Below are 14,439 nucleotides of genomic sequence, written 5' to 3' on the forward strand. Positions count from 1 at the left end.
ATAATCCCTCAGTGAATGGGGGAAGAGAGAAGGAAAATATGATCTATATTTTCCTGACAGCTGCTGTCCCCTGCATTGCTCAAGCAAACAAGACACCAGTCTATGAAGAGTCCTCTCAAACACTTCCTGTTTCAAGTAAGTATCCTGAAGGTGACTGTTGTCAGCTTACCTGAACACTGCATTTTGGAAGACTGAACTTTTCTGGCTTCGTCTTGACCTTTTCCTTGGGTTTTGTTTTTTGTTCTTTACCTGAACTTAGAAATCTCATGGTAGCTGCTGCGTGTTTGAGAATGCAGTCATTACTGCAATACACAGAGTCAGGCTGTGCTACACTGGAACACCCAGGGCCAATGCATTTAGGAGCACCAGGAGCCTCTACGACCTGCAGAACAAGACAGGCAACTTCAGACATCATGTGTGCAGACACTAGTGATCAGTGCTCAGTGACAGCACTATTGGTGGTCACTGGTATTAAGACACTAGCAGGAATTTTTATTTGGTTGTTTTTTGAGAGAGGGTCTCACTATGAAATTCTGGCTGCCCAGAAACTTGATATGCAGACCAGGCCAGCCTTGAACTCAAGAGATTTGCCTGCTTCTGCCTCCTCAGTGCTGGGACTAAAGGTGCAAGGTGTACATCACTATGGATGGCTCTAATAATAGTTTTATATGAATAAAAATTCATTTTTCATTTGTTAGCTGTGCATGATGACATAATCTTTTAACACCATTCTAGCACATGGGAAGGGAAGGCAGGAGACTTCCGAAATTCAGGTCAGCCCAGGCTACATGGTAAGACCTATCTTTGTGAACTATACAAACCTATTTTCCTTGACTGCCCTGGCACACAAACTCTGCACACATGGGAGCTTCAGATCTATATGCCCTCTAAACATGTGCAGGTCCCAAATGAGGTAAGAGTAAGAGAGGAGCTGGAAACATGGTTCAGAGGATGCTTTTACAGAAGAGCAGTCTAGTTGTTAGAACTCATGTCAGATAGCCCTGTCCTCTGAGGGCATCTATACTGTTGCACACTACTCCCCTAGACACACATGTTAAAAATAAACCACTATGAAAAAAAGAGGGCAAAAAATGTAGACTTAATGAGTTACAAATTTTCATTAAGATTTCTGTTACATATTGTGTGTGCATGCATGTGCATATACCCGCAGGCTTGCACATGAATAGCTGGTACAGCAGGAGTCAGGACAACTTTCAGGAGTCAGTTCTCTCCTTTTACCATGTGAGATCTGAAGATTAAACTCAGGTAATCAGATTTGATGGCCCATGCTATTATGCAATGAGCCATCTTATGAGTCCAGGTAAAAATTCCTCTTTATAACTGTCAAAAAATTGAAATTCCTTTATATGTATGTGTGTCTTGCCTTCATGTCTGTCTGTCCATGCACAGAGGATATCAGACTGCCTGACACTTGAACTATAAATGACGATGAGAACCATATGGGCACTATGAATTGAACCTAGTTCCTCTTGAATCTGAGCACGTCTCCAGCCCCTCAGAGGGAAATATATATATTGAACTCATACTGCCTTTAGAGGTTGGACTCCACCACCCCTAGCCTTCAAGTGAAAATTCTTAAAAGAGTAAATGTGCCGTGCCCTAAGAGAGAAGAGATCCACTGTTAGTTTTGAAGAAAGGCAGCCTGTTTTTTTGTTTGTTGTTTTGAGTGGTTTGGAGGGAGATTGCCAAAAGACACAGGATACATACATTTCAGAAAACTAGAGACCGTTTAGCTCTAAGTATATCAGGAAGACTGAACAGAACATATGTCTGACAATTTGAGAGCTCCCAGTTTTCAGGATAAATATTTAAGATAGTTGCTTTTCTTCTACCAAATCTAAGTTTACACAGACTAAAATTCAGGCAATGTCTAACATACTGACTGGCAATAATAAAAGCATCAAATTGACAACTTCCTCCAGTAAACGGTGCTAGTGGCCACGGTGTGATGTCATTGTCACTTTTTCACCTTGCAGCACAGTGAGAACTAAGACAGTGCCAGTCTAGATTGTAGTTTCCCCAGACTCTCACCTGCTGGAGGTGCTGTGGGGGTTGGGGTTTAAAGTGAAGATGCACTTGGTGGCACCCTCCTGAGAAATGCAACACACCTGTTGACAGCAGGAGAAAGCTCTCCTGAGCAGCAAGACTGCTAGTCTCAGCTCATGGGAAATTTGACAGTTATGGCCCCATGGGATAACATAACTCAAGTAGGAAGAATGAAGAAAACATGAGTACCAGGCATGGAACAACTTAGGCCAGCATGTAAGTAAGAGCAGAGCACAGTGCACCTTTCTCTCAATAACTCTGCCAGCACTCAAAATATGTAACACCAAGAGCGTGTGAAAAAGTAAGGTTTTTTTCTTCAAACTCAGTCAATAGCACTGTGGAGAAATGGATTTCCCCTTAAGTGACCATTAGAGCACAGTAAGCTGCTGGCACTAAGGAGGCTATGATGGAGCAGTCATAATTGACACCAACTGGAGTGGCAAGGTGTACCAGCAGCAGAATGTTCTCTTGCAGGGCCCAGGCCCGTACAGATACAGTAACTGCCCACAAAAGCCCAGCCCAACAGTCCTAAAGAGAAGGCACCTTCTTAGTATTGCTCTCTTCAGCAGCAGAAAGCCCTACATGTGTGCTTGCCATGGCAGACAGATACTCACAGGCTGGAATATCTTGAGTTTTTTCTTGCCGCTGGGGTTTGCTGCCTTCTCAATCCTACCCTTTATGCCCTGGTCTTCTCCGGACTTCTGCTCTACTGTCCCTATGCTTGTGCAGTCTGTGCCATCAGCACCCACAGATCTGCACCCAGAGTCCTGCTCATCGGTGGCGCTACCGTTTGTCTCATCCTGCACTTGCAAAATGGTGCAATTTGGGCAGATGTAGTCTTCCCCGTTCCTTTCCAGGAGCCGCCCTCGGGCCTCAGAAATACCCACACAGTCACCATGGAACCACTCCTCACACCGATCACAGCAGATCATAAACCTAAAATGGGAAGATTATGTGGTCACTGTCCAATAGATCACCAAGTCAAACTTTTAACATTCTATTGTGAACAGCAAGCAAATAAAGTGAAAAGTGAGATCAGAACTAAAAACACCCAAGTGCCCTTGTTAGCAGCACTCCAAATCTGCTTCATCTTTATATATACATGAGCACACTGTAGCTGTCTGTAGACACACCAGAAGAGGGCAATGGATCCCGTTACTGATGGTTTTAAGCAACCACGTAGTTTCTGGCACTTGAACTCAGGACCCCTGGAAGAACAGCGGTCCATGCTCTTAACTGCTGAGCTATCTGTCCACCCATCTTTTCTTCTATTTACTTACTTTTAGAGACAGGTTTTTTCATGTCTTAAACTCCCTACGTAGCCAAAGATGATCTTGAATTTCTGATTCTCTTGCCCCTACTAAAAGCTGATTATAGGCATATACCACCTCACAACTTTATGAGATACTGGGGATCACACCCAGGGCTTCATGCATGCTAAGCAAGCATTCTACCCAATGAACAACATCCTTAGTCTTTCATCTTTTGGCTAGAACACTTTTAAGAGTGAACTAGAGGCTTCAGAGTATCTCCACTCAGCAATAGCTGCAGCAACTTCATCTCCTAACAACGCCACAGAGATGCCCCATCACCACCTGGCATCCAATTCAAAGGACCAGACTAGTTGTAGTTATGTCCTCTAACACTCTCATAGGATCTGTGGGACAACAGATGGTTCTTGCCTATCTACAGTGTCCACCGTTTGCACATGGCTTGAGAGGCTGAGGCAGTGAGCTTTTCATCCCCGGCTGGACACACTGAGTGTATAGAACTGACCACACGTGGCTGCCATGGTAGAGGGCAGCTCTAGGCAGTCCACGTGCATGCTCTCCTTTTGTTTCTTTTTTCAGCTTCATTCATCTTTTCTTAATAAGCCAACTGCTTGTTTGGCATCAAAGCAAATGGCAGTCCTCTCACTGTCTCCATCCCTTGGTTCTCTACCAGCTCCCTTCCTCCACCTACCTGTTGTTGTGAGGCTGGCGGCAGATGCAGTACAGGGCATTGGGGTCGTAAACCTCACACTCAGGCTTTGGTTTGCCCGCTTCCCTGGGGTTTTCCTCTGTATTTCCCTGAGTCGCCTTCCCTTCCAACTGATTTTCTATGTCATCTGTCTCTGACTGGGACACTGGTCCCTGACTAGCCTCAGGCTCCTGCTTACAGAGAGGTCTGTCCTGCTCGGCACTGCCTATTTGGACACTCCCAGTTTCGGCAGAATCTTCCTCTCTGCGCTTCTTCCTCAGGCGATTCTGACTGCCTCTCAGGGACCTCTCCACAGGTTCTTGCTCTCGCTTTCTCCGAAGGCGGTTCTGAAGTTCCTTCAACGTAAGGCCATCACTGTCACTGTCAGAGGTGTCTTCTTCCTCTTCACCTCCTTTTGCCTTTTCAGAAGAGGCAGGATGTTCTTTCCCTAAGGAGTCAGATACAGGGCCACTTCTGATCTCAGAACTGCTTTCAACGCTCCCCTCGGAAGCTGTCTCCACATCAGTGACTGTGGAAGATGTGGGCTCACTGGAATCCTCCAGGGACACCGGCACATTCTTTTTCCCTCGGCGCCGAACCGTGGTAAGAAACTCTTCTACCCTCTCAGTACGTTTTGGTTGCCGTCCACTGCGGCGCAGGGAGAGGTTATGCTGCTGTGGTTGCTGCTCACTGGGGTCCACCTCCGTGTCTCCTGCACCCTCACGTTTGGCAATCGTGGTTCTTCGAAAACCCCAGGTTTTCCTGAACTCCTTACTGGTGGGTTTGATAGCCTTGGGTGCTTCCTCATTGCTCAGGTGCCCTTTATCATCCATACCTAATGACAAAAGGCAATCACATGTGACTAACAACCTACCACAGCACCATACCATGTGGTCTTGGAATGCACACCAGGAGCACTGAGTGGGTGCCCTTACAAAGGGTGGTAAGATAGGGTTTCTGACAGGAGCAGAGCCACACATGAGCTAGATGCTTCTTCTGACCACTGTGTTCTATGCTGTCTGGGAGACGATGTGAGCTAACTAAGAAGAGACTCTAAGTTAGTCAGTGAATGTTCTGCAGAAAATCATCCAGGCAAGAATAAACATATGCAAAATGGGTAGGAAACTATGACATGAGGGCAGTCCAGCAGCATAAAAGCACGATCAGACAGTGAGGCCAACAGACAAGTGAGTGGTGCTAAGCCACACAATTCTTACGGCATGTGTAGAGTCAAGCTGTCCATGACCACCAGGGAGCAAGGACACGTGATGTGTGCCACCTCTGGGCCTGCCCCACAGGAAGTCTGGCCAAGTGTGTCTGGGGCTCTGGTGCTGCCTTTTGTATTCTCGTCCAAAGCCTGGACTGGGAGACTGTGTTCCACACTGAACCAACTGAGCATGGAGTCCTACTGTGGACACCAAGTAAAAAGAACAGCTGCCAGACTCCTGGAGACAGCTGACTCCACTGTATTGATCTAAACAACAGCTTCAAGGCATATTACCATCCAAGTATGCCCATGTCTCCGTTTCCCTAGGGTCTTGCTACTACTATATGGCAAAGGTCAGCTTTAGAATTGTATTGATCCTTATGCCTTAGCATCCCAAGCACCGAGATTTACAAGGACCACCACACCCACGTCTTTCACTTTCTTTTTAAAAGATGAAATCTTCATTCTTGATCAAAACTGGAAAGAGAGTATACCTTGAGAATTCTTTTCCTGGCTGTCCAGGCTTTAACTGCATTTAAATGCTAGTAATGGACAAGTTTACTGCATGTTCCATCTTAGGGGGAGACTGGCATAAAAACAAAAACCCTAAAAACACAAAACACAGAAAATTGACAATTCTCAGTACCCTAAATACTCATTTTCTTCCTAACAGTTCAGTAAATAACTGTCACTCAGCTACACAGCCTGAGCCTGCCTAGCACTTATCCACCTACCACCCTGTAACCTTGGTCTTCATGTCATCTGAAGCTGCTGAGACAAGAACCACTTCCTTGGTCACCTCCTCTCCGATGGTAAAAGAGAGAATCCAACCAACTGAGGTACCAACAGTGGTTCTTGAGTCACAATGCAACTAACTCCTCAGACTGCCTGGACAGACAGACCAAGGACAGACACAATGGCATAGAGCTCATGAAGCTGAGGTTTGCTCCATTTTCTTTTCTTTATTGTTTTAGAGACAGGGTCCCACCCTGTAATTGACTGGCCTAGAACTTGTTATGTAGACTAGGCTGGGAACTCCGATCTGCCTGCCTTTGCCTTCTACTGCTGGGATTAAAGGTGTCACCACCATTCCCACCTGGTGTGTTCCTTTAAACACACATGGCTGGGGCTGGAGAGATGTTCATCAATTAAAAACACTGACTGATCTCTAGGAGCTGGGCTTGCTTGGTTCCCAGCACTCATAGAGAGCCAACAGCTATCACTCCTGCCTCAGTCTCTCTGTGTTCTGTGGGCATTGCATACACATGATATAGTCATGCATGCAAGTAAAATGTCCACACACGTTAAAATTTTTAAAAAGAAAATAAATACAACAGCTGAGAAAATATCAAACTGTAATTACTATAACAGCGTCTTCATTTTAGTTAGAAAATTTGCTGTTTTGGCAAAACAAGTTTTGTACCACAACAATGTTTTTAAATTAAGCTCCCATTTTACCATTGAGCCACACTCTAGACACAGGCTGCAGCAAGACAGCTGCAGCCTAATTTCAGGCAACATTGTATCTCTACTCAAGGGTGCAGCCTGGGGGGGGGGGGGGGGGGACGCACTACCCAGCCTTCCTGGCAAGTATTCCACACCCAGAACTCAAGAGGCAATGCCACATTTCCTCTACAAAGTTGTTTTCTCATTAGACAGAAACTACTACACACTTCAAGATATATGCACTGATTAAAGTGAAAAGGAAAAATGAGTTAAAATTTTAACAATGGTCATTCATTTTAAAAAGCTATGCTAAAGTTCTGATACTTTAGATTATTAAAAATAAATATAAGTGTTACATTATACTCACTTCTTTATACAAATGCCACTTACCTGTCCCAAAACTGAAAGCTTGGAAACCTTTGGCTGGAAATCCTACATAAAATTATAGACCTGGGGCCAGGTCAAGCAGACGGCCAAGCCTCACCCCACTGTTGTCAGTCACAGTTCATCAATGAGAAGATTCCGGAGCTTCGAACAACCAAAGGGACAGTGGGGACTGCCTCTTAAACAAGCTCCTATAGGGAAGGAAAAACATAGTACAGATCTTAAGCAACTGTGACTAAACCATACGCCAACAAGAAAAAGCAAATTCTACTCAATCTATTCTTAGAGTGACCTAGAAAGCTGTCTGGGAGTAGAGAAGCAGTGGTACCAGTGCCCTCTCAGGTGCCAGGCAGGCAGACGAACAGGGGAGGCAGAGGAGAGGGGGCATCAGCTGCTTCTGTAGTCAGTAAGAACCTATCATGAAGCAGACCTAGCACACAGACACCCAAATGGAGAAACACAAAAAGTGGAAAGGTTGAATAACAAAATTATGTAATTTTAAAAAAATCTTAGTAGTGTAGAAGTATTATAAGTTAATTTAAAATCTAAGAAATTTAGAGAACTAAATTTATATTCACTAAACATCAATATGATGTGGTTATTTATGTATATTTGAGAGCCAGGCATGGTGGCACATTATTTGTAATCCCAGTGCTCAGAGGCTGAAGCAGGCAGAAGCTGAGGATGAGGCCAGTCTGGGCTACACAAGGAGACACTGTCTCAATCTAATATATATATAAATTTCACCCACTCTTCCTGGTAAGGTCCTAACTAATGACACTGTTCCCAGGCCATATTTCAAAAAGGCAAACATCTTCTGTGCTCCCACAAGAAACAAAAACCAAACAAATCCAACAAGCCTCTTCCTCTTTAGGATAATCACAATCTAACACCCTCTCCAGATGTCTTTGTTTCAAGCCAGGGCTTTTAAACCACAAGGGCCAGAGCCAGCAATTCTGAGCAGAACCCACCACTTACTTCCTCTCTCTGCTCGGCTCCAACTGCCTTCCAGCTAACTGTGGTCTCCCTAGTAACCCAAGACAAAGGGTGAACATTCCATGTATCCTTAAAGTGACAAAGACCTTTTTAGACCTTATGTCTACTAATGTCACCTCCACAAGGGGGTCATTCTAGTTTCTATCACATGGAAAGCTAGCCACCTAAAGACAATTTCAAGAGTTCAGAAATTATTGGCTGGGCCGGGCCACAGGAACTGGGTTGGATCTGTATAACACTTTAGAAACTAAATAGACAGCAAACCAGTAAATTAGAAATTACTTGGAAAAGTAAATGGGACACAAACAAACACTTACCTATTAAGAAACAAAAAACAAGCAATAACCTCAGGAATGAAAATCATTTAAAAAAAATCACTTTATAGAAACTGGAAAGATGGCTCAGCAATTAAGAGCGCAATGTTGCTCTTACAGAGGACCTGGGTTTGGTCCCCAGCACCCACATGCCATCCATAATTCCAGTTTCAGGATATCCTCAGGAAATACAACACCCTCATCTGACCTCTGCAGGCAACAGGCACATATGTGCTACAGCAATATACATGCAGGCAAAACACTCATACACATAAAATAAAATAACCTAGAAAAAACCCCCAATTTTTAAAAGATTCAATTTATAGATGGGAATGTAGCTCACTAGTAGTGTCTAACTAGCATGGATTGAATCCCCAACACCGAAGTGAAAAATACATGTTAACCTGAAAAATAAACATGTTTCTAAGGATTTTAGAATAGCCTTGAATATTATTAAGTAAAAATGCAGTTATTTCTTCTAAGTAGAATGAGACAGAAGACATCTGTAAGAGATTTTCTGTATTTGCAAAATTTTTCATAACTCTGCCAATGCAAAAACTACTAAGAATTCAGTGTCTATCAAAACAAAGTACAAAGTAGATATATGCGTAAGTGTAAGTCAAGCACAGTGTGGGGCCTGCATGCACCATGGAGCAGCTGCCTGCATGCACCATGGCTGGCACCTGCCTAGTATGCACTAGGTCCTGGGTACCAAGCCTAGCACCGCTAAAGAGTAAGTTAAAAAGAATACTTTTTTGTTTGGTTGGTTGGTTTTTTTCAAGACCGAGTTTCTCTCTATAGCCCTGGCTGTCCTGGAACTCACAATGCAGACCAGGCTGGCCTCGAACTCAGAAATCTGCCTGCCTCTGCCTCCCAAATGCTGAGATTAAAGGCATGCGCCACCACTACCCGGCTGAAATGATGTTACATTTTTAAACCAAATTAGTATGTCATTATACAGCACAGTTCATACAAAAAGTGGTCATGAAATTACAATCATGTAATATTAATTATCAACTCCCTAAAGAAGAAAAAAGTGGCCATTTCAGAGTGTACCGAGGTTATGATTAACTTTCTGCATTTCTAAGAGTATCTTTCTGCAAGATCTCTTGTCAGTCTCTGGACAGGGTCTGATTATAGTCCAAGTTTACATGGAGCTTGTGGCAATCTTACTGCCTTTAGCCCCTCCTGAATGTTAGAATTAAAGGTGTGTAAGTCACTGCACTAGACAGTATAAAAGGTAGTTTTCCCCCCTCCTCTCAATAAAAATCCATTAATTCCTATTAACCAGAAGTCCAGATTGTACAATGAAATCTCAGTATTAAAATCTTATGTAGGGTCTTGAAGGATGGCTCAGCGGGTAAGAGCACTTGCTTTGTAAGCATGAGGACCCAAGTTCAAATCCCTAGCACCCATATTAAAGCTTGGCTGCATATACTAACACTGGTAACCTCAACATTGGAGAACTCCAAAAGGCAGGCCCTGAGCACTGGATAGCCATAAACAGTTTACCTACAATCCCAAGCTTTTAGTTCAGAGATCCTGTCTCAAGGAAGTAATGTAGAAAGCAATAAAAGAGAAAGACATAGAATGTCAAGCACACAGGTGTGCAACATTCACATGCACACACCACAGACACACAACACACACAGCTTAAAGCCAAGTGTGAGGATACACACGTATAACCTAAATACTCAGGAAGCAAGGAGTGCAGGAAATCCAATCAAGGCCAACCTAGGCTACGCTAGTGAGGTTCTTGTCTCCAAAATTAGAGCTACTATTTCTCAAAGACAATGACAACTACATGCTTAAGAGTGACATCAGAAACAGGGTGTATGGCTAACCAGCATTCTTAGGTGGTAGCTTTCAAAGCTTTTAGTCCAGACAAAATACATACACTCTGAAGACCCCATAAGATTTTTGGTTGAGAAATGTATCTACTGCTATTTCTGAAAAGTCATTTTCTAAAAGTCTACTATACAACATTACTTTAAAAAAAAATATATATATATATGCAGATCTCTGACAGTAGGATTTCCAAACATGCTTCTGCTTTGTATGTTTCTAGTGACTTGTATGATGAAAGTCCCTGTCTTACACAGGCATGCCATTCTTTTTATATAACTGTGGCTGCTGTTTGGAAACAGCATCAAATCAGCAGCAGCCTTCAGCATTCTCAGCATTCAGCGTGCTGTGGACAATAAAGACCAACCAAACTCACTTCCCCACACTAACCCACTGGCCTGTCTGGCGCTGTCAATCTTGTACCCATTTGCATTTTCTGACCACATGCACATGAGTCACTTAGAAAGAAAGCACCAAACTCACAGAACTTCAGGCAGAGTTAGTCAAGAAAGGCATGTAACAGCTTGGATTTACTCAGAAACATTTGATTATTGGAAAGCTATCAAGCTCCCAATGATAGATACAAGTTTCCATAGTTCTGATTTTCTATTGAAAGTGAAATTTTTATGTTAAGCAAGAAACCTCAGATGCTTTTCTTGGGACTCTCATCATTTATATTAGAGCGTGTATGTGCCACACACTGAGCCTGACAGCCAAAGTGCCTGCTCATTCAAGGAGCCATTCCACATGATGTGCAAGTGCCAACTCATAGGAAAGTGGCACAGGTGTGCATGTGAGGGCTAAGCCTAATAGAAGTGGCATGTACATCTTGTTCAAGGATTTTACATTTCTTTAAACTATACCTATTTTTTTTCTGTGTGTGTGTCCATGTCTCTGCTATGAGTAGGTGTGTAGGTAAGAGAACAATGGACAGTCTTTCAACCACTTTTACCACATAGGTTTGAGCTATCAAACTCAGCAAACACCCTTACACATGACACAGAGTCATCTTCCCTGGTTCCAAAGACATTCTAAAGGGTAATGTATATTTTACAAACCCAGGCCACAGTGGGAGCACAGGGTTCCTAATATTTGGATACAAAAATCAGTTGTCAGGAAAATTTGTCACGCTGGTCTGTTATTTCAGAGAGTTTTGGCCTCTCAGCTCCAAGGGCGGTTTTTCCAGGCATTCCACAGAAGTCTACTGAGTGTACTTGAACTTTGTCTCCACCATTTCTACTTAGGATAGCACTGGGTGATGCAGGACAGTCAATGGCAGCATCTATGGTGTACCATCTTTCATCCCAGATGCTCTAGAATGACCTCCAAATTCTTTCCCATTTCCTGCCTCGGCTAAAAGCATTATTAGCAATGCAGAAGAGAATCTGGGTAAAACCTACTTTCCCCAAATGTTTAAAAAATCACTTTTAAAAAATAGCAGTGGCACACGACCTTTTACCCAGTCTAATCTGAAGATTCAACTATCACCATTCTAACTAACCTAAAGATGTCTGTAGCAACAGCCACAAAACTAACTTCTTAGGTAGTTAGTTCTTAGTATGAGCTATTCATATGGCCACAGTGAAACTCCTACAAGCATGCCATAGCAATTCCAGAAAACCAGTCATGACTTGTAATACCCAAGTACACATGTACATTTTCCCCTATTCATGAAACATGTTTTTTAAAACTTTAGTTTTCCCTGAACAGGTTCTCATGTAAGGATGAGCTTGACCTGAGTTCTGGGATGCTAGGATGGCAGGCATACCTTACCTGACACAAGCAATGCTGGGGGAAAAGCCTAGGACTGAGAACTCTACTGACTGGAACAAGAGTTACAGCCTCCAGTGCCCCCAAAGCTAATTTTGAAGCAATTCTAACTTGTTAGAAATGATATCCAGTGTTGTAATACAGATTGTTTGACCCTAACTCAGACTGTTACTTCTGACAGGTTAGGTCAGCTTATCATTATTTATACTTTCTATTAAACATCTTCTGTTAAGTGAAAGGGACTGAGAAGACGCTAACACTGTTTATGAAAAATGAAAATGTATCAAGGAAAGGCTCTTTTACAACTCAGTCTTAATTCCCACACAGTAAATTAAGTTTATATAAAATTCATCTTCTTCAGAAATGAGAAGCTTCCTCTCCTGACCTCAGTGGGAGCAGCTTGCTGTCCATGTAACCCTTTCCCAGCAGTCTCTAATGCCTGGCTCTTGTCATTGAGCCCTAAGATCTGCATCGGCAAAACCTGACTATCACACATGCTGATGTGTGAGAGATAAGAAATCCAGTTTTCATTTCTCTCAATGTCTACTGCTCAGCAAATCAAATGCTATTTACCAAATCACAATGTTATTAAATCATTCTGGCCAGGTCAAAAAAACTGAAGAAAAGAAACATGAGGAAATCATAAAAATAAATAAATACATAAAAATCTTGATTTAAACCTCACATGAGAGCCGGGCGTGGTGGCGCACGCCTTTGATCCCCAGCACTTGGGAGGCAGAGGCAGGTGGATTTCTAAGTTTCCAGCCTGGTCTACAAAGTGAGTTCCAGGACAGCCAGGGCTATACAGAGAAACCCTGTCTCGGAGTAAAAACAAAACAAAAACAAAACCTCACAGGACAAAAAGCAGCACTGTCAAGAGAAAAACCACTGTCAGAACTGATGTTCCAGCCAGGCCTCCAAGTGTCTCTGTATCCTAAATTCTTTTCCTTCTAGTTAAAAGGTACAGGCTTTTAAGTTTGGTACCAATGAAGGGAAGAAATTTAAAGTCTACTGGTGGCCAGAAACTAGAAACCATGTAAGACTAGCCTTGTTTGGAGTAGAACATCAAGTCAGTCTGTCTCTGTCTGTCTGTCTCTCTCTCTCTTTTGGTTTTTCGAGACAGGGTTTCTCTGTATAGCCCTGGCTGTCCTGGAACTCACTCTGTAGACCAGGCAGGCCTCGAACTCAGAAATCCACCTGTCTTTGCCTCCCAAGTGCTGTGATTAAAGGCGTTCACCACCACTGCCCAGCGAACATCAAATCTCTTAAAGCAGCTACCTGTGCTCACTTCGGCAACACATATACTAAAATTGGAACAATACAGAGAAGATTAGCATGGCCCCTGCACAAGGATGACATGCAAATTCATGAAGCGCTCCATATTTAAAAAAAAAAAAAAAAAAAAAAAAAAGCAGCTACCTAAGTAGAGTGGGTTCCCCTCCTGTCCCTTTCACATTCCCAGAGACGTGGGCTTTGTATGGGGAACTGCTGCTCTTAACCTCAGCAGCAGAGCATCACATTATGTACTGACCAGGAAACCAGGTATCCACACTGTGTGCCTAGGCTGACTATGGCTTGGAGGATCCTTTTTTAGTGTTTCCAGGACAATCCTGCAAGCAAAGGATATGGGATTCCTGGGATGTGGAGCTCATATTTATTTCCATATTTATGCTCCAGATTATGTTAGCATTACTATCTTAAGTCCCACTGTGTACAATGAAAGCATATTACATACTAAAGTACAATCCTGTTGCCTGCCCTCTGTAGATACCTCCAGCTAACTGTGCCACTGTCCTAAGCATCATGGCAATGGCAGATCCTAACACACATCTGAGGAGTACAGACTGAATGAAATAGTACCTTCCATGTCACTAAATCATTTGTTCTATACCTTTCCTCAAAGGCAAGAAACTGATCAAGCCAATAAAAATAGTTCAAAGATAGCATCTCATAGTATAAAGGTGTTATTCTAGGTGTTTAAAGTCAAATATTCTTTCCAACTCATTTCAACAAAAAAAGCAATCATTTTTGGGGAGTGGGTTGGGGGAGGAGTAATATAAAGACAGGGTTTCTCTGTGTAGCCCTGGCCATCCTGGAACTCATAGATCCACCTACCTCTGCCTCCCAAGTGCTGGGACTAAATGCGTGTGCCATCGTGCCCGGCAATAAAAACACTTATTATTAATCCCAGCACTCAGGAGGCAGAGGCAGGCTAGTCTGGTCAACATAGTACCTAACGGGACAGCCAGAGACATAGCAAGACCTTGTTGAAAAAAACACCAAAAACAAAAGGAGCACTTCCAATTGTTACGAACAGTAAATGGTAAAAATGGATAGTTTGACAGAGCTGTCTGCACAGCACTAAGGTATCAGATGCCCCTTGACTGTCACTGGAAAGTCACTCTTTTAGAGGCTAACCTATAGTGATGTGACACTTGAAGCAGAAACATA

At 43.1% G+C, this 14,439-nt stretch overlaps 1 protein-coding gene and 1 non-coding gene across 14 annotated transcripts in view; one reads left to right on the plus strand and one right to left on the minus strand.

Annotated features, from left to right (window-relative positions):
- Dido1 (death inducer-obliterator 1) overlaps positions 1–14,439 on the minus strand; it is a 52,106-nt gene that overhangs the window by 26,832 nt on the left and 10,835 nt on the right. For 10 of the 13 annotated variants that reach the window (NR_111965.1, NM_175551.4, XM_006500609.4 and 7 more), the window contains 4 exons: positions 7,070–7,254; positions 4,030–4,861; positions 2,682–3,003; positions 170–382 (listed from right to left, as the gene is read on the minus strand). Coding sequence is in view for 12 of the 13 variants with exons in the window: in NM_175551.4 (NP_780760.2) it covers positions 170–382; positions 2,682–3,003; positions 4,030–4,859 (1,365 nt within the window). In the remaining variant the exon portion in view is untranslated. Of the gene's footprint in view, positions 1–169; positions 383–2,681; positions 3,004–4,029; positions 4,862–5,727; positions 5,840–7,069; positions 7,255–8,041; positions 13,395–14,439 lie in introns of those variants that run through there. The other 3 variants (XM_006500615.4, XM_006500616.4, XM_006500612.4) reach the window with 2 other exon arrangements.
- On the plus strand, positions 13,269–13,375 carry Gm22502. Its single transcript, XR_003954263.1, has one exon. It is a non-coding gene; the product is annotated as a U6 spliceosomal RNA (small nuclear RNA).

Source organism: Mus musculus, chromosome 2, assembly GCF_000001635.26.
Source record: "Mus musculus strain C57BL/6J chromosome 2, GRCm38.p6 C57BL/6J".
NCBI lineage: Eukaryota > Metazoa > Chordata > Mammalia > Rodentia > Muridae > Mus > Mus musculus.